Below are 20031 nucleotides of genomic sequence, written 5' to 3'. Positions count from 1 at the left end.
AGCCAAACTCAACAGATTTGTCAAAGCTGTGCAGTGGCAAAACCATTTGCTACATCTAAACTCTCTGTCGGACAGCTGACTGTACACTGGGAACTTATTGAGTTTTATGACAAAGAATTTTTGTTCGCATTGTGTGCTTCCAAACTGTGCAGTCTAAAAACGAGAATTCCTTATTAGTACTCGATAGGAAGCTTCGTCGAAGCAAGAGTAAAAATATTGTATTAATTGTTTCGCATATACATCTTTCATAACTTCCTGTTACTTTAGATCTAAAAGTTCATGCTGAAGAGTAGTTTATGTAACTTCTTCCACTTTAACTGTGAATGGCCATTGAAACAATGAGAGATATTTTACTTGGTTATTTAGATTTTGAAAGCGTATCTTCACAATTTTTTTAATAAAACAGGAAGTTCGGGAAGAAATCTTTTTTAGGTTTTGTCACAAAAGACATGCACCAAATCGCATCATTTGTTCTGTTGACACAAATTAACTGAAAACTGTTGTTTTGTAAAGCCTTCACTGCGTAACATTTATGGAAGCAATAGTTCACACAGCCTTTGATACACAAGCTGTATAAGTGCTGTGCTATTTACATACTAAAAAGATAAGTTTTAACAACCAGAAATGATTTGATAAACGTTACGACACTGCACCATTTTCTGTTATTTGGGGCTCTTCTGATATTTTTTTCCTAATCAGAGCAAGGAATAAGTCGTTAACTTAATCCCTTAATTTGTTTAAAGCAGGGGTGGGCAAACTGCGGCTCGTTGGCATGCTTTTTGTGGCTCTTCAAGTCGAATAGTAAAATAAAAAAAAACTGTAAATAAAGTCTACCAAGTGTACCGTTTATGAATGTTTCTCTCTTTTTATTTTCTTTATTTAGGGCAGCATGTTGTTTATGACGTAACACTAGTCATAGAATCCGAACCAGAACTAAATGAAACGGTTTGGGGTCAATTTTTCCGAACCGTAACAGATCCTGAACCGTTTTTTGTAATTGGAGCCGAACTGGAACTGAACCGAATATTTTAATAGAACCTGAACCTTAACCGACCCCGTCAAAAAAGTGGTTTACTCCAGCACGACGTACAACATGTATTCCGAGTCAAGTTATGCCATGTTCGAAATTGTATGAAAAAATTATAAATATTGACTAAATAAAACATTTATTTTTTTTATTTTGGGGATATGTTGGTAATGATTTGCTGTTGTTTTTATACGTCACGTTACTTAGATTAAATGACTTACAATTCAAAGATTATTCTCTACATTTATTAACTCATATTTTTAGATTTAACACAACTTATATTGTATCCGAACCGAAACTTATGAACCGTTTTTTTTTAAATAACGATGGTATACCGGAACTGAACCGGAATTTTTAAATTGATCGAAACCGGAACCAGAACTGAACCGTGTACCGAAAAAAGATCCTTTAACCTGAACTGAACCTTAACCGGAAAAGTCAAACGATTCGACTCCCTGGTTTGAAAACTAAAACAAATGTCTAATGTCTTTCTTGTATGTCCACTTGATTTTTTTTCATCTTTACAGACAAGTAGCATCCTCTGCACTATTGCACTCTTTCCAACGAAAGTTAAACACACTTAGCATATTATTTATATATTTTTTGCGCTATGCTCGAAAGTATTAAATGCGCCACGTCCCCTCGAAATCTAAATTAAAATTTGCATTTTAAAACAAATATAGTCTTGATTTTTTGCGCTTCACGTGGCATCTCGTGACCTTCTTTAAATTTCACTTTGTGGCCTTTTTCAATTCCACTGCACATTTTCATACAACTCCAAACGTAATAACAAATTTGTTAGCTAATTTGTTTTATACTGTTAGTTAGAGTATGTCGTCATATTGCATGTATTTTAGATACTTTTTTTGACCCAAAGCGTCGCAACATTTCAAGTTTCTCATGTGGCCCGCGGTTAAAAATAATTGCCCACCCTTGGGTTTGGCAGACAGCGCGGCGCTATCAAAAGTGAAAGGTATGGTCAAGTCATCGCCCAAAACTTGAAGTTCCATGCCAATACTGAGTTGCTAATCCTAACATCAGCAAAAGTGTCGACTTAACTACCAAACAGCTCTATTTTAGACTTTAAATATCTAATCGAGATGAAAACATCTAACCTCTATACCAGCGTTTCTCAACCGGTGCGCCGCGGCAAAGGGGGAAACATGTCAAAATAAGTCCAAAATTAATCGGAATACGACTTTAATGGACACAAAATAACGTTTTGAATCTCAAAGGCTGTAAGTCCCTTTAAAGATATGCAACTAAATAACCCATATAATAAAAAATGCAGGCAATTTAAGAGAAATATCGGTACACCTCAATAATTTCGCGCTCGCTTCACTCGCAAGGTGCGCCGCCACGTTTTGCATACGTCTCTAGGTGCGCTTCCAAGTAACAAAGGTTAAGAAACACTGCTCTATACATTGGTAACCCAATGATAAATTATGTTGAGTAATCGGATGTCACCTTAAACTGCTCAAAGCCAAGTTAATGCATTATTTTGTAGACATGGCATGCTGTAAATATATCACAAATCTGTTCCAAATTAATCAATTTGTTCTAGTAATTGTAACAAGGGAGCAAGAAGATCTGATTGACATTCAATCTGATAATGCAGCAAATGACACATAAACTTCTGGTTAAGGATAGCAACTACCACAAGATTTGGCTTGCACTGCTATAACTCTGCTGTTGATATTTCCCAGCACATTGAAGTGTGAGCAGGGTGTCTTTTATAATAAGTATCAAACTAAAAGCCGAAATTGCCCTTAGGTTTTCTATGCAAGGTCAAAAAAAGCTTGTGGAAAAGAAACAATTAACATTTTATTAAATTGTGTATGAATATTAGGCATGAAATACCATGTTAAAGTGACAAATTGACATATTGTACATTAAGTTGATGAGCGGTAAGAAAAAGTTTGAGAAACACTATTCTAAAAACATTATATGGAAGTTTATGATCAGTTGTTGCAAGCTACACTTTCTCCCCTCGTCTTATGCTTAAACTATGTTTATTGATGAACAGCCAAGCTGAGAGACAATATATCCTGTTTTTTGTTTAAGTTATGCAATCCTAATTTCATATCTTAATAGGCCAGTAAATCTAGGTGAAAAAAGGCTTGAACCTTGAATTAATTCCAAAAGAAGATTTTTTTGCTGAATCATATTGGAAAGGGTCTTTGGAACTTTCTCAATCAAGTCCTTGGAAAATTTAGTGCCTAACACGTCATAATGATGTCAAAACCATAAGTATGTTAACTGCTAAAATTTTGTAGTTCTAATACATGCAGATTAGTCTCATAGTATCATATAAAAAGTAAAGTTTAAAGAAACAAAAAATCAATTAAATAAAAACTATTAGATGAGCACATGAAATCATAATGACATCACAACTGTAAACATAAAAAGCAGACCAAAAAGCACACCTATGAGTATAGTAGCGGAATGTGCAATTGTTGAAGAACATCCAAGCATTGAGGCAACTCCTCCCTAAAACTCATACAGACATTTATACAAAATTTAAAAATGGTTTCCACGTGGTCAGAGGAAGTGATAAAGTGTGGGCTGGACTTTTAGTTTTAACTGATCTTGTTTGGCTCAACTAGAGGCCGTGGAAATGACAGAGCAACAAAGAATTACATGGATTTGATCAATGCCAACATGTGCTAAATTTAATAACACTCTTCAGTATTAACTGGTATCAAATATGTAAGCAATAAACAGCTTAAGGATTTGTCAAACGTCTGTCAAAACTCTGAATATGATCAATACAAACAAATTGATATCTTTTTTTAAATGCCTAAATCTCTTTGTGTCAAAATCTGTGCTTGTAAAACACGTTCGTCAGCCCTTTTGAATCCTTTTTCGTAATGCGGCAAGTTTGCAAACCAACTTTGGCAAATGCGTTGTGGACAAGATAGAAAACTTTTATTTTTAATATTCGTAATGATCTTTAAACAGTTCAATATGTGGTTGTTGGAGAAGCCTTACTTCACCGGATACCATGGATCCCAGTAATCCATACCTACGATGAAATTTGTCAAACATATTGTGAATATTTTGTAACTAAACATAAGTCAGCTCCTGTTTTTTAGATGGTTACAAATCTGGCACACTCAACTAAACCGCCCACTCACGCGAGAAGAACACCTGGAAATACTGGAGTAACTGTTCACTTCCTTGGTGACATACTATGTAACTTGTGAAGGAGGAGTTTCTGAGGAATTTAAAAAAAATAAGAAAAATTTATTAAATTGCTTGGGTCATATCTCACTAAAAGCAAGTGTACATTCCTCTATACTCCGGAAGATGCTAACAAATTATTGTTTAAAAGGCTGTTCAGTGATTTAAAGAAACCAACACAATTGTAGATGACAAAGGTCTCCTGGTTTTCCTAATTCATCACGCTCACGTACATGAGGATAGTCCCTAGAAGTGTTGTTTAACTCATCCAGCACCAAAACTTGTCATATTACTCTGTAAAGTATCGACTCGAAAATAAAATATCACAGAGTATATTATTCCTACATGCAATACTTGGATGTGACACGAAGTCATGTTTATTCAGTATAGAAAAACTGAAAGGTTCGACTCTATTTACGAAAAACAAGTTATCCATAATTGTGCCTGAACATGCTGTTCATCTGCATCATCTTGTATCGATCTCATTGAAAGCTGGGACAATACAGTAGCTCTTCTTTATAATGGTGATGTCAGTGAAGCACTAGAATAGAGTCTATTGGCCATGCAAGACACAGAAAATTCTACTTGAATTTAGCTACAGTAGCTCCACAGAACCTCTTTAAGGTGATACAATGTAATTCTACAACAACATGCACAACCGCGTAATGTACCTGCAGAAAGCATAGTTTACAATATACGTTTGCATGCGGTCAATGCAAAAGAATTTCCTGTAGAAATGTTGTCCAACAAGAACCCATGGACAATAAATCTATAAGCGACAACTGTTAGTTACATAAAAATTCAGATTTTTTAAATTTGAGATTTCTTGTTGTCACATGAAGTGGTAAAGCAGTGGTTCCCAAGTATGGGTTAAAAAAAAAAAAAATGACTCGCATTGGAATGATTCAAATATGCACAAAATTACACTGTGGTAAATTTTTCAATGACTTTTTCCAATTCAGGTTTGTTCCATCCCCACAGAATATTGCATCGTAAGCAGTTCGTGCAGTTATCAAGCATTCTTGTAATTAGTCATGTATAAGTTGAATTCAAGTATAGTCGCTTGTGGAATAGTATTGGAATAAATAGTTTAATAAATAGGCCAAAAATGACTTTTTCCAATTCAGGTTTGTTCCATCCCCACAGAATATTGCATCGTAAGCAGTTCGTGCAGTTATCAAGCATTCTTGTAATTAGTCATGTATAAGTTGAATTCAAGTATAGTCGCTTGCGGAATAGTATTGGAATAAATAGTTTAATAAATAGGCCAGTAAAGTTTAGTGCATATCAAATCATTTTAAACTGTTTGCTAAGCAAAACAATTCATATTACTTTTTCATGTCTAGGGTTGTAAGGAATTCTCAAAGTTAAAAATAGAGTCGCACGCAAAAAGTTTGAGAACCATTGTGCTGTTAAACTGACAACAATAACAAGTGGCAATTAAATGCTGGCAACAAAAATGGCTGAGAGGTTCATTCATGCCAAATGCATTGTTGTCAGTTTAACATCGTAGCACTCCTGGTTTTAGTTTTTACAATCATTTGTTACTGGTATTTCAAAGAGGCAGGTCAGTAGTTCTAAACTCCTCAAAGCTACGTTTCTGGTATTGACACTGGCATTTATATTGTTTTGCTTTTGAATTAAATCCATCAATTTTACTTGATAAAGTCCAATTATGTCTTGAAATTTTATCATAATATAGTGTGTCAACCCTGTAAAACGTTTTTTAGACCTTTTTCTGGCTGCTTAGATCTTATTCCAAACTGTGTTTTGTTCTGACGTTGATGTTATTTTTAGTTTGGTTGCATTGTTGAATTCTGCTTTGATTTGTTTATGTGTTGATAAATAAACTCCTTGATATATTTTAAAACATTCAGACACAGTGCCCACACTAACTTTAGTCTTTTTATTTTAGCACACCTATGATAGCAGGTGGTCTTTTCACCATGGATAAATCATACTTCAACCAGCTGGGAAAATACGATGTAGAGATGGATGTTTGGGGAGGGGAAAATCTTGGTAAATGTTCTATCCTGTATTTGATACCATTTTTTGTTCTATTTAGTCATAAACTAAGGATAAGAAAGACTTTGAGCCTTTTTTACAGCCTCCTGGTGACAAGCATTTTAGGACCAAATTATTCTGTTTTTTTCATACCCCAACATTTAAACTCTGTGTTTGCCTAACTATGTAGGAAACTTTCATAAAAAAGGGAATAATCAAACAATAGTCAACTAAAGGTCAACATATTTGACTACTTAAAATGAAATGGTCAAATTTATAAGGGTATGCGAAAGTGTCTATCCTGAACTGATAATATAGCCTGAACTGAAAATATGTTTATACTGATTGAAGTTTCGTTTGTGATTAAAAGCCGTATCTAGGTGGTATAAAGTAGGATCCATGGGTGTTCTAGAATATTAGGTTTGAATCCAGAATTACAAATCCCTTATGTCACATTTTATAACATTATATAATTAAATATTTGTTTTAAAAGGGGTTTATTTCTAATATACCTTAAGGTGATATAAAGAGAGTATTGCAAAACAACTTTTTAACATATCTTTATGATAACAACGAATTTTAACATATTTAAAACAATTTTCAACCATTTCTAAATGCAATTCATGTTGTGCAACATAATGAACTATTTTTTAATGAACTAAATTCACATCAGGGACAAACGTAACAAAATCCTTTGAATATAACTTAACAAAACTGTTTGTAAATTTGCTCATTGCTTGCAGGAGCATATTATTTACCGCTTTATCCACGGCTGATGTTACAAAGTTTTTATCTGCATAAGTTACTCAATCCAAGTGTAATTCCAAATCATGATATAACTTATCATCATGAATAGGGATGATCAAAGTAGAATATCGAATCCTTGGATTCGAATCCAGATGGGATTTGAATCGAATTCGGCCGTTTATTTCGGGTAATTGGAACCGATATAATTTAATGTTTTACCGCGGATTGTTGCGCCTAATTGTACAAACGCGTGTGGGAAGTTGGCCTGCAATTTATAGTGCTTGCTTTAAATGTAACCTCGTAGTGCAGTGTAAGCGACCAATTATCGCATCTCGCGATAATGTTTGTCTAATAATTAAGTGTCAATCAAGCGTTATTGGGCGAGCGACTAACGTGTAATGTCTGGTGTGGAGTTCGCAATTGCCCTAAATGCGTTAAGTTACAAAAGTAACATAGCGTTGCAAAACGTGCTGGCCGTCTAAAAAATGCGCTATAGGGTTACTTAAGGTCAACTTTAGGCCAATATTCAGCGAAGTTATGAAGTTATGCACAACGTAATTGTCAAGAATTTGTTATGTCAATAATAACTTTGTATTCTTTGCAGTACATTTTTTGACTGCATAACCGATTATGTTAGTCAAAAAAGAAGCACTAAGACCCAACAATGCTTTCAAAAACAGAACCGAATTGTTTAAGACTTCTGTGTGCAGTGTTGCATTGAACTCACTATTGGCAAAAATATAAGTTTTGGACACAACCTGGACAGTTGACATATTACAGTTTACAGAACGGCTTCAGATGACAGTTGTTAAGAATGTAAATGGGAGATTTTTTTAAATTATAATGTACACATGTTAGCAAGTTGTTTGGGCGATTTATTGCTGTGATTGTGGGCCCTGTAGGGTAGATAAAAATTAATCCCTTCCCCAAACAAAATCGAGGCTAAATAATTTAATAAAAATATACTAGGATTCGCTATTTTGGATTCGTTATTCTAGATTCAAAACCTATTATTCTAGAATACCTTGGGATTCTATTTTGAGCATCCCTAATCATGAATCAACTTTGCTTCACTTAAAGTCATAAGTTCCTTGACTGTGGGTTGCAGCAAATACAGTAGACTGGCGAATAATCTGAAATCCAAGTATTTTGATTCAAAATAAAGTGGGTTTAGGCTGGGGACTATTTAGAGTAGGTTTTACATGCTGTAAAGTATAACTTACAAAGATGTAAAATAAATTTCCAATTTTGTATGTTACCCCTATGTTTGGCACAACAAACTTGACATTCTTGCTTTTCCGTCCTGATAAAACTGTACAATGTCTGATGGTTCTAGTTAAAATCGCCGAGTGTAAATAGGTTGATATATCTCAAATCAGTCCCTACAAAGGCGGTAATATTCCAACAGTAAAGCTCAGGTCAGGTAACATCACCCCTAGTGGAAGCAGCCAGGTTTTTTTTTAAGGTTTGGTACCGTTTCGGTCCCCCAAAACACCTTAAAAAAACACTGGAAGCAACTATGTCAGCATCTAACAAAAGTTAGAGAATTGAAGCTGGATACTGTTTTGAGTGTACAGAATAAATAGGGCTGAACATCTGATCAATTTGCATTCTAAGAAATGTATATAGGAAGTCATATTTCTTAAAGCCCATTTTGAAATGTCAGTCATCTCGGTTATCATGGAAGTCAACGGATTGACAGATGATTTTAATCCTCTTCAGTGAAATCTGTCTATTCTCTTTGAAAATATTTAAACCGTTTAACCAAAAACCTGAAAAAAATTTAAACCAGATGCTCACATAAATCTTGACCCATTACAATGTCTTGTTTTAAGTGAGCACCTTCCCTGAAATTATGGTGCAGTTCCCAAATTTCTTATTTAAAAGTGTTTTGGTTAAGAAGCACCCTGAGCAATAAAATTGTTATCGTGATGAAGAAAGGCGTCCTGTATAGGACGTCGAAACGTCAATGGTTTATACTAAAACTACTTGGTGTGCAACACTCGGTTATAAAAGTGATTGTGTTCACAATACATGAACCGTGAAGGGTATTGCAATTGTTAACACAGTTGGTGTTTAATATCTGCAGATCATGTTCAATTTTTTTGACTTGTGTTCGAGTAACCTGAATAAGCATTTTTTCCAACCTAGACAGACTCCCCATGGATCAATTCTGACTTGTGGTCACCTCGAGTATTGACTGGGTTGCTAGCACTTTAGGGGAATCTTGGAAATGAGAAATGGGTTTGGCAATGCTAATCACATATTTTGCTTGATGTAATTTGGGTAAACACATTTGGCCTGTTGCTATAAATGGTTGCACACCCACCATCTAGTACAGGGGTTCTTAACCTTTTTTGTATGTTTTACCCCTTTAACAAAGATAAATATCACATTTACCCTCCATTATATAAAATAGTTCTCATCTATTAGAAAAAGGAAAGTAACAAATTACATCAGGTATAATCAATGCGACGGGTTCCCTTGCGTTTGGCAACGAGTTGTTGTCAAAACATTCCAGTTTGGTCTATTTTTTTCATTTCAGACTGGACAGTTTTGACTAACAAACGCCAGTGTTTGCTCATCATAATTGGATGAGAATTTGCTAGGTGCCTTTTTAAAGGAGCCGGTTTCATGGTACTGTTTAAAAATGTTTCCACGCACGAGACTCACTGAGGAACTTAAAGACCATTCTCAATAAAATATGTAAATCTAAAATTAAAATAGTTTTTCTGGTACTTTCTCTTCTTTTGGGACACACCATTTTTAAGATTACATTTTTTGTTACTTTTACAGACTATGATTATCAGTCAATGAGTTTCGGAACTTTCAAAACTGCTCGCAGACACGTTCTCCAGTGGTTTCCAATCTTTGAAATAAGCGACCCCAATTTAAATAAGATGTAATCATTATTTACATTGCGACCCCATTTTGGAGACAAATATAGGCAATGTTAAAACAAGTGCTAGAATGCAGCAGAACGGGCACCTACTTCCCAGGGGAATGTATTCATAATGACAAGTATGCTTTCTAATTTGGCCTGTGGAATGCAACCTCAGAAAACGCGGATGTTTTACTAGAAATCAAGAGCATTTGTTATGATGTTAAAATTGAGGGACGATTTTAAACATCTCCGTCTACTGCTGCCCTAAATCAAAAAACAAAAATTTTGTCAAATGTACGATATAGCAGCTCTTTTAAGAACTGATATAGCAGCTCTTTAAGAGCTAAAAACAGCAATTTTTATGTAGAAGATGCACTCAGTCACGTTTATTAGTGAGACCTCATTGTAAAGAAAACTAAATACATAAATCGTACTAAAACATTACGAATATGGTGAGTTATGGCGACCCCACAAAAATTTTAGGCGACCTCCCTTGAGGTCGCGATCCACAGGTTGGAGACCACTGCCTTAATCTATGCCGTTACTGCTGAAGAACCTGATTTATTCAAACAGTAAATGACGTATTAATGAAGTAACTGAAAGATAAGGATATTGTCACGAAACTAAAAAAATGATCAATTAGCAAAGCATAACATTATCGTTACAAGGCGATAAAAAATCAATAGGGTACTATAGGCTAGATTCAAAAAAGCAGTTCTAGGAAACTGTACTACCAATACCCACACCTGGTAATATTTTTCTGTCTCGTCAGCGGATGTGGATATTTTGATTGATAGTTAATTTACCCCCTAAAGTGAGGAAATTTACCCCCAGGGGTCAATTTACCCCAGGTTAAGAAAGGCTGATCTAGTATGTTGTCCATTAAGCAATTGCATAATTTTATCAAATATATAAACCATTAATTTTTTATTAAAGAGATATCTTTCCGTGTGTGGCAATGTGGTGGAAGACTTGAAATAATTCCATGCAGTAGGGTTGGGCATGTGTTTCGTAAACAACACCCTTACACCTTTCCAGGAGGTAGTGGAAATGTTTTTACCAAGTAAGGTTTTTAATAATAAATAACCTTTTCCTTTCCAAGCTAATCAGTTGAATACTTTATGTTTCTTGTCTATCTTTTTTCAGGAACACAAGGCGTGCTGCTGAGGTCTGGATGGATGACTACAAGCAGTATTATTATGCAGCTGTACCATCAGCAAAAGTTGTCCCTTTTGGAAAGTAAGGAAAAACAGCAAAGTCAAGTTAAAAATATTTTTTTATACACTTAACCTCACCATCAAATTGACCGAAAGTCTGTTTTTGTTACATTTATCTATTGGAAATTTTAAGGGCTATTGGAAAATGTAATGTGTTTTTCTAGAACTTTATAAAATTGTCTATTTCTTTAAACTACAGTAGGTGTTGGGTAACAAATTTCTGTCAACTAATTTATCATTACATACAAATTACTAGACAAGACAGGGTTGTTCCTAAGCAAAAATTTGCAAAATTTGTTGGCACGACGTCTGCAAATTTCCGTCCTAGCAGGGTCATTTTTGGGTTATCGTTAATCTGTCTTGTGGTTTTTATACGTTACCATTAGTTTTTATAAAAGTCTGGTCGTTTATTTCCATGCATGAATAAACAAATTAATGACAAATAAATCAGTTGACGCCTAAAACAATGTTTTTTTAGCGAAATATTTCTTGCAATGTATAGTGAAAAAACCCTGACAATTCATTAGCCACGGCCTGCCTGTTTTCCATTTTTCTAAAATTTCATTTTTTTCTTCGTATTCTGGTTTTTCTGTGCTTGAAGGACGTTTTACCGCAGGTTGTTTCACGCCAGAAACAAATTGCAACATTTCACCTAATGGTTGAACAGCAAATAATGACAAAATAATTGTAAATTCACAAACTAAACCATTCATTTGAAAAATTAACTACCACATGTACCAGAGGTTCTGTGCCGCGCGACGCCCTATAGTGTGTCGTTTCAATTTTCCAAGGATGTCCACAATGGTTTTGATTTTTATCCATAATTTTGCATAACATGTTCATAGACAGTTATTTTTTAAGCTTTGACTTGGTTGACCGCTATGATCTTTAAGAGATCGCAACAACATACTTCCGTAGACCAATTTCTCCTTCTTAGATGTAATTTCACGTAGGCAAAATTTTTAAATACCATAGTGTTCAGTGTAGGTTCGGTCCCTCAAAACATAAAAAATACTGCTTACAAATATTATTATAAGACATTTGCATTCAAACTTATTGTTACCAAAAACTGCAGCAATTGCTCCTAATTTTCTAATTCAAACAATTAAATAAATACATAAAAGTAGAATTCTTATCGGTGGGTACATCGTAATTCCAATAAACATTTCCAAAGGCGTCAACGACTGGGTTAAACATTTTAAAATGAACAATGTTTAAGGTGAAAAATAAACCTTATAACTACTTGTCACTGCAGCAATGACGACTTTTATTGTTACAATGGTTTTTAAATGGGACAATGAGTGTTTATTACGATCATACAACGGGACAAAGAATCTTTATTAAGAGCTTCAAACATGACTTCCATTAACCTTATCATTTGTGTAGTGTTGAATGTATTTGCGTCTTAGTGTTTAGAAAGATAACTGGGGTAAGTATTATTTCGCTTAGTAGGGGATAGTGGTGATGAACACAAGTTATCTTACACCAACTAATTAAATTTCTCGCTGAAGCCACTCACTGGTCGGGCGAGTGGGTGTTAATCAGAACTTGCCCAGAGCGATTTGCACTCGCATTGGCGAGCGGGCGAGTGCTTAAGCCCAAACCTGCAAGAGAACTCTTGACTTATTGACATTTATAAACCCTTGGACACCAATCTAAGGCACGCCAAACTGTTAAAATTCCAGAGTGTTTTTGAAACCAATTCAAAATGATTATGACTCACATTTACAGCTTGCAGCCCATTAGTAAACTTTTTTCAGTGTCACGCATCATTAGTTAGACCAGCGGTTCCCAAACTTTTCTAAAAATTTTGCCTGGTGGACCCGTTGCAATTATTTTGATATTTCGCGGCCCTATAAAATTTTAAGGGTCAGTTGACCCATATTTTTTGTAATACACTAGCGCAGTCACGATTCTTTCTAATGTAACAACCTTCTAACTCAGGGTTGTCCACGGTTGACTGCATGGCAGGCCACATTATTTCTTGCATATTCTTTGCGGGCCACATAAAGTAGGCTAAATGCTTACCAGAAGCGGATCAACTTTTTTTGTTTGGTCGAGGCATGAAATGTTTAAAGATAAAGTCACAAAGTAGCTGTGAAAGACAGATACGTTCCAGAAACTTGCTTCTGTCGTCGAACTTGTGCGCAAATAAAATCTAATGTTATGAGACTGGAAAAACTGGTGTGCGCGAAGCGCTAAAAATTTGCGTATTTGACAAAAATTTTAATTAGAAGACTGCATTTTATAAGCGTAGAATGTTCGCGCAAAAGAGATGTTGCATACGGAACAATAAGCTTATCCTGATAAACAATTATTTATTTACAGTGCTTTAATTGAACAACATTTTGATACGACTTATTGCTATCCAGGTTGTACAGTGTTGTCAACGTTAAAACAAACTGCATTTTGAATATCATAACAATGGTTGTTAACAGGGGAGTATCCAAAAATTTGAAAAGGGGCATACCGAAGTTTAAACATAGGGAATTCCCCCAATTTTCCATTTAACGTTAATGACATCATAAAACAGGGAAAGACCCTTATCACGCCAAATAACATTCGACTAAAGCAAACATTTAGACGACACCGAACATGTGAGTCTACATAACTCTTGCCAGGTGCCAGCTGCGAAACCCGCTTGTGCATTGTGAAATCGTTAAGTTTAGTAGGAAACCTTAACAACAGACCGCTCAAGCGTGTTGATTTTGGTCCATCAACAATTCTATTATCAGCTGCACTGTGTCCTGAATTTCATACACACGTCTAGCTAAATTACAAACACGCCTTTTGCCACCTGCAAAACTAAACGAAGATCGTTTTTCCTGGGTGTTATTATGTCACCATTAGCAGAACATCTTCCCTGAGCTGTTTGCCAAATCAGCAAAAACTCAAGCTGCGGTTAAGGGAAAAACAATGCATGAACTTGACATTGGCAATTTTGTCTACAACAAGATCGACGACACTCTTAAATTTCAAATTTACAAAAACATGGTTCTATCCAAGAAAAAAAACACTGTAAAAGGAAAAATTATAACATGAAGTTTTTAATCCAGTTGGTTAAAACGGTTCCCCTGGTTATCTTACAGTAATGTGTGTTCTGGTGCTTTTAATCAATTTTGCTTTTTGTTTTGGGCCGACCACAGCTGGAGGATCAGGGTTAAAAGTTTTAGTTATTAAACCGCTTTGTAACTAGAAAGACGACATTGAAGCATTCACCAAACACGCACCTAACAAATACCATGTGCTTTCTGCTGCTAAAGCAGAGTCGTTTCAATCAGCATTTAAATTATCAGTGGAATTTGTACACAAGCAGATGGACCGAGGGAGAAGGAAACAAGCAACCCTAAGTCGAGCTGCCCTGGGCTTGATTTTTGAAACTATTATCTTGTGTGGAAGACAGAAGTTTGCATTGACAGGGCATATCGACCCTGGGCAGAACAATCTCGACCAGCATATCACTGCTAAAAACCATGGGAATTTTATATTTTTATTAAGATTTCGAGTTAATGCTGGAGATGAAATCATGAAAAAACATTTGGAGATATGTATTTTGGAGATAATGTGAGAAATGCAATGTACACTAGTTTCATAATCCAGAATGAACTTATATTAATGTGCGGCGATTTGATATGGTAATCAATAGTTAAAAGAATTAACGAAGCAAGGTTCTTTTATGTTCTAGCAGGCAGTCCAAACCTTCATAATACCCCCTGGATACGCCACTGGTTGTAAAAACCTACTTGACTCAAAATAATTCTCTTTTGTTGATCTGTAGCAAACTGTTGGATGGTGAAGACTCGAAGCCTGATATTTCATTAAATTGCTTATGATACACATGTTCTCAACTACAAAAATCAGTTTAACCAGTGTCACACATAGTAACAAGTCTTACTACTTCAGTTCAGTCTATAATTAAGGCTTGCCATAATATTTAAACGCACCAAGCTAAAAAAAGCAGTTTTTGTCTTCCTCTACTACATGGTCACCTTTCTGCCCTAATACATCAATGTGTGACGGAACAATCCTATATAACCTGGACGAGAAACTATCTTATGCCCACTCGAGTCTGGTCTTTTTCCCAACATTTAAATAATTATTAAATCAACGCACATTATTTGAGTCAGGGTGCTGGTTAGTGTTTGGGTTCGGGTGGGTCAAGATCTCATAGTTTTTTTGTGAGTTTTTTTGCGAATATTTTCCATTTATTTTTTCCGGGAGTTTGCGTAAAGGTCCAAAATTAGTGCATTGCCTTTTTTGCTTTGAAGTGCACTAATTTCTGACGGATCGGGTGAAACTTCACATGCATGGAGCATAAGACACCGAATATAGGCAGAAGTCACACCAGGCGTAACCTGTAATCATAAAAATTACTGCACAAAATATAAAATATTTATTGCAGTACTTGCAACGCCCTAAGAATTTGTCGGTTAGGTGGAAGCGCCTTCCTTAGTTAAGAACCACTTTTTTTGCATGTATATCTCAAAGCAAATTAATTTGGACACTTTTTTGGTCATACGTAGCTCAAATAAAACCCACTTGGGTCTTTTTGTTTTGCAATTAGCTTAATTTTGGCACTTTTTGTTCAGTACAAAGCTTGGATAAAACTAATTTGGGCTCTTTTTTGGTCGTCTGTAGCTTAAATAAAATAAATTTGGGCACTTTTTGTTCCGTATGTAGCGTGGATGAAACAAATTTGGCCACTTTTTGTTCCATAAGTAGCTTGAATAAAACCAACTTGGGTCTTTTTGTTTTGCAATTAGCTTAATTTTGGCACTTTTTGTTCAGTACAAAGCTTGGATAAAACTAATTTGGGCACTTTTTTGGTCGTCTGTAGCTTAAATAAAATAAATTTGGGCACTTTTTTGTTTTGTACGTAGCTCGGATGAAACCATTTTGGACACCTTTTTGTCCGAAGGTGGCTAAAAAAAATAATTAATTACTTTTTTGTCCACAAATAGCTTAAATAAAACTAATTTGGGAACTTTTTTGTCCGTCTGTAGCTCAAATAAAACTAATTTGGGTACTTTTTTGTCCATACGTTACTCGATTGGGCACTTTTATGGTTGTACGTAGGTCGAACAAAACTAATTCGGGTACATTTTTTATTGTACGTAGCTCAAATAAAAAAGTGCGCAAGTGCTGAAAACTAAAAAAAAAAAAAAAGAAATGCGCTTAGCGGGAACACTGATGGAGTGTACGAAAATAGAGAGCCAATAACAAGTACATGAACCACAAGACAAAATTTTTGTTCTAGGTTTAAAAGAACTCCCTAAAACGAAATTTCTGGAGGAAAACAGCAGTTATTTGGGTGCTTCTTTGTCATGAGATACAACAAACTTTCATCTATAAATCTGTACTGATTTGTACACCCTTTGCTGGAAAATTGACTTTTCAAATCACCTTTTATAGAGATTGATTTAAATTGATCAAGTACAAACTCTACATTGTTAATCTACTAAAATCACAGCCAGCTAAAAAAAAACTATGTTGTGTTGGTGAAATAGTATAGAATCGGAAATACACATTTCAAAAATACAGACCCTTCAAAAGCATTGAGTTGTCCATTGCAAGGGAAGATGCTCTTTTAAACAAAGCAATATTTTCCACTGAAGCCAATCAAATGAGGAATAAAGTTGTTAGTGTGATGTTACCATCTTTGATTTAAATGTATTATAGGGAAAAAAACAAAACCAACATGTGATGCACTTGACAAAACATTGATCAATAAACTCTTAACAACAAAAAATAAAAAGAATTTTACCCTGACAGTTAATACTTGTTTACTGCTGTACTTCTTTTGAGTTAATTACTCTTTCTGCAGTGTAAATCTGCTTAAAAATACTTGCATATGGAAATGAACTAAAACCTGATAATTCCGATGTTAAAAGCAATTTAAACGAAACTATACCAATACGATGGCTAGACACAAAGGAGGTAATGTTGCTGAGTAACTGGTTTACCAACAATATCATTAAGTGTCACGAAGCAGTCTAAATTTACAAAAAGGTCATGGGGTGTTAAATGAACTGCGGAAATAGCAGTTATTCATATTTTTGCTTGAAAAATCTGTGGTGAAAAAAATTATTTATCAATTGTTAGTTTTTTCTGCTGAACACATGGGTGGGTTACAATATTTTACAACAAAATGGCAAAATACAATAATTCAATTTTCTTGTTTAGCCGTTAAGAGTTGCTGATACAAAATAGTCAATGTGATACCGCAGTAAGACATCACCAAGTTTTAGGACGTCAATGGATAATGTCGGAATTATCTTTCATATTGAGGTAAAACTCTATGAAGATGCACTTGCACCAAAATTAGGGAAAAAAATTGCACAAATTAGGAAAAAAATCGCACCAAAACTATGTGTTCACGATGCAATCTCTATACTGCAAAGATTGTTTTAAACAGGGCTAATGGCCATGCGTATATCGATTTTTTATTTCATTTACATCCTTATATGAAATTCGAACTATGAGAAAACTGCTGATTTTCTGTCTAGTGGGGTTATATGTCCTGACTTTCTTACCAAACTGGTCAATCGCAAATTGTTAATAAATATCTCAGTTGATCACAATTAAACATAAGTTGTTTCTAGCTATAAATATTTTTTCTGTAACTAGAATTGCATGTTTGTTTTATCATAGTTAATCTGTTTTGTTGTAGCATTGCCACCAGAGTAGAAATACGAAAAAGGAACCTTTGCAAGCCATTTAAGTGGTATCTGCAGCATGTATACCCGGAACTGAGGTAATGTCTGGTTTCCACATCTTTTAAATATCATTTTTTTCTCAAAATTGTTTTGACAGTAATACCTTTAGTAAAATACTCGAGGGCAATTGTTAAAGATTTTTTGATGAAATTAAATTGATGCCTAATTTTTTGTTTTTTACTAAGCAAAACATTTCTTGGAATTTTAGGAAGTTATTCATTTCAATACTTTAATGGTTCCATTATAATTGGCGGCGATTGGACTTTAATTGGCAAATTTATTGCTTTAGCTGAGACTTTTCCTTTGCCTTATTTGCAGCACTAGTTATGTGTTACAATAAATAGTTTAATGTTAGCACTACAACCATTGTTCTAGAGATTTTTCATATTTCAAATGTTTTTGACATTTCTCTGGACCAGGGGTCCCAAATGTACAGCCCACAGGCCAGATCCGACCCAGTCAATTAATAAGGCCTGTGGGCTGTGGCATATTTCTTTAATAAAGAGAAGTAAAGTCAAAATGTTTTAGTATGAGATTCCAAACGAAATTTTAACGAAATTTTAAACTAAGCAACAATTCATTTAAATTTTGTACAGTTTTTGTTACATAGTCACTTTTTTAATTTCTTTGTTGAACAATGATCAAGTTACAAAAGTTTGACAAGAAGGTATCCGGTTTGCGATGGTGTATTCGGTTTTGCGAAGGCCTTACAGTTATTTGGCTCTTTATGAAAAATGTTTGCCATTTATTGCAATGCAAATATTCCTGACTTTTCACAATATGCAATTAAGCTCAACAAGACTTAAATAGTTATTTGCAACAATGTAAATTACTATGATATTGAAAGATATATTCTTTGAAGATTTTATGTTATAGCTTAAATCAGGGGTGTTCAACTCAAACATGCCGACATGCCAATTTTTTTGTATTAATTCTTTCCATGCCAAAGTTTCGTAACTAATTCTTTCTAATTAAAGGGCTTTTTCTACAAAAAATAAAAATGCTTATCTACTCATGAAAACATTTAGTCAAGCAAACCATTCATATATTTAGTCAAGCAAACCATTCATATTGATCAAACTGCTTTTTTGCAAACATTTGTTTTTAGCCAAACTATACAGATAGATTGGCCTTAAGCTGCGTAGTAGAAATTGCGTTACTGCATCTAAGTGTCCTTCGGTGAGCTGACTTTTGCTTCTTCACACCAAGCTATGTAATTATGTGAATGCTGGCCTGGTGGACTGAAAAAAATAAAAATCACTAATTCAAAAAAAATCCCCACTTAATAGTTACCCTTGGTCCCAAAACTAAGTTTAAAAATGTTTTTGGAAAGTTGCCTGGAATACTCAGGCGGCAACCCTGATGCAAAGGTCAAATCCCATGAAAATGCTATAACTCTAATTTTGATGCCAAAAGAAGCGGATTGTGCACTTTTCTATCTGTCACAAAGTATGCGTTTTTCCAAACTTCACTAGTTATATGGTTATTTTCACAAAATGTAATTTTTGGGTCAAATATGAAGAAGACATAGCATTATGCACAGTTCAACATCACCATAACATAATCACTCCACAAGAAATCAGCATAATGAGTATAAAATATCTCTAACCAATGAAACACACATTTGAGTGGTTTTAGATCAAGCACAAGCACAGGTTGGTAACACCAAACAAATATGAAATTGGGTTTCATAATATTACAATAACCTAGAACAACGTTATGCCAGTTTTATGCAGGGAGAAAATGGCATCAGCAGGAGGACCTAAGATTGAAATTGCTTTTTGGTATTGTATTGCTTCATCAGTTTTCGAGACCGAATCTTTAGCTTCATCAGACAGTCACCTTTGTTGAAGCCAGCTACTGCTGATGAAGCTTCGGTTACAAGCTTTATGTGGCGCTCCACAGCTTGATTGTGGCACAGATGGCGCATAATGAGCTTTTGTTCTCTGATATTTTCGATGTTGAGGTTGGTCAGGTGTTGAATTGTTTGTGGTTGATTGGGTCGGTCATAATTTAAGTTCACAAGTTTGTAGTAAGATTTAACATGAACGTTGATTGTAGGAACATTGGATTTTCTCACATGGACAGAAGCTACGGATTCTTCCCCATCGGATGGCTTATTCTGAACTGGTGCTGCTTCGCTTATAGGGACTTGATTTTCAAATGAAAATTGTTCAATAACCCCTCTCAAACTAAGAATTTTGTTGTCAGTTAAATGACAAACTTTCTCATCATCATCTGCCATCATCCCCA

The 20031-nt window shown here is 34.9% G+C and overlaps 1 protein-coding gene across 1 annotated transcript in view; it reads left to right on the top strand.

Moving 5' to 3' along the window:
• LOC146140608 (polypeptide N-acetylgalactosaminyltransferase 2-like) overlaps window positions 1-20031 on the top strand; it is a 71071-nt gene that overhangs the window by 39902 nt on the left and 11138 nt on the right. The window contains exons 7-10 of the mRNA XM_083391233.1: window positions 6126-6229; window positions 10782-10908; window positions 10992-11084; window positions 17733-17816. Coding sequence (XP_083247359.1) covers window positions 6126-6229; window positions 10782-10908; window positions 10992-11084; window positions 17733-17816 — 408 coding nt within the window. The remainder of the gene's footprint in view (window positions 1-6125; window positions 6230-10781; window positions 10909-10991; window positions 11085-17732; window positions 17817-20031) is intronic.

Source organism: Ascidiella aspersa, chromosome 6 (genome assembly GCF_963924565.1).
Source record: "Ascidiella aspersa chromosome 6, kaAscAspe10.2, whole genome shotgun sequence".
Lineage (NCBI taxonomy): Eukaryota > Metazoa > Chordata > Ascidiacea > Phlebobranchia > Ascidiidae > Ascidiella > Ascidiella aspersa.
This window is presented reverse-complemented; position numbering and strand designations above follow the sequence as displayed.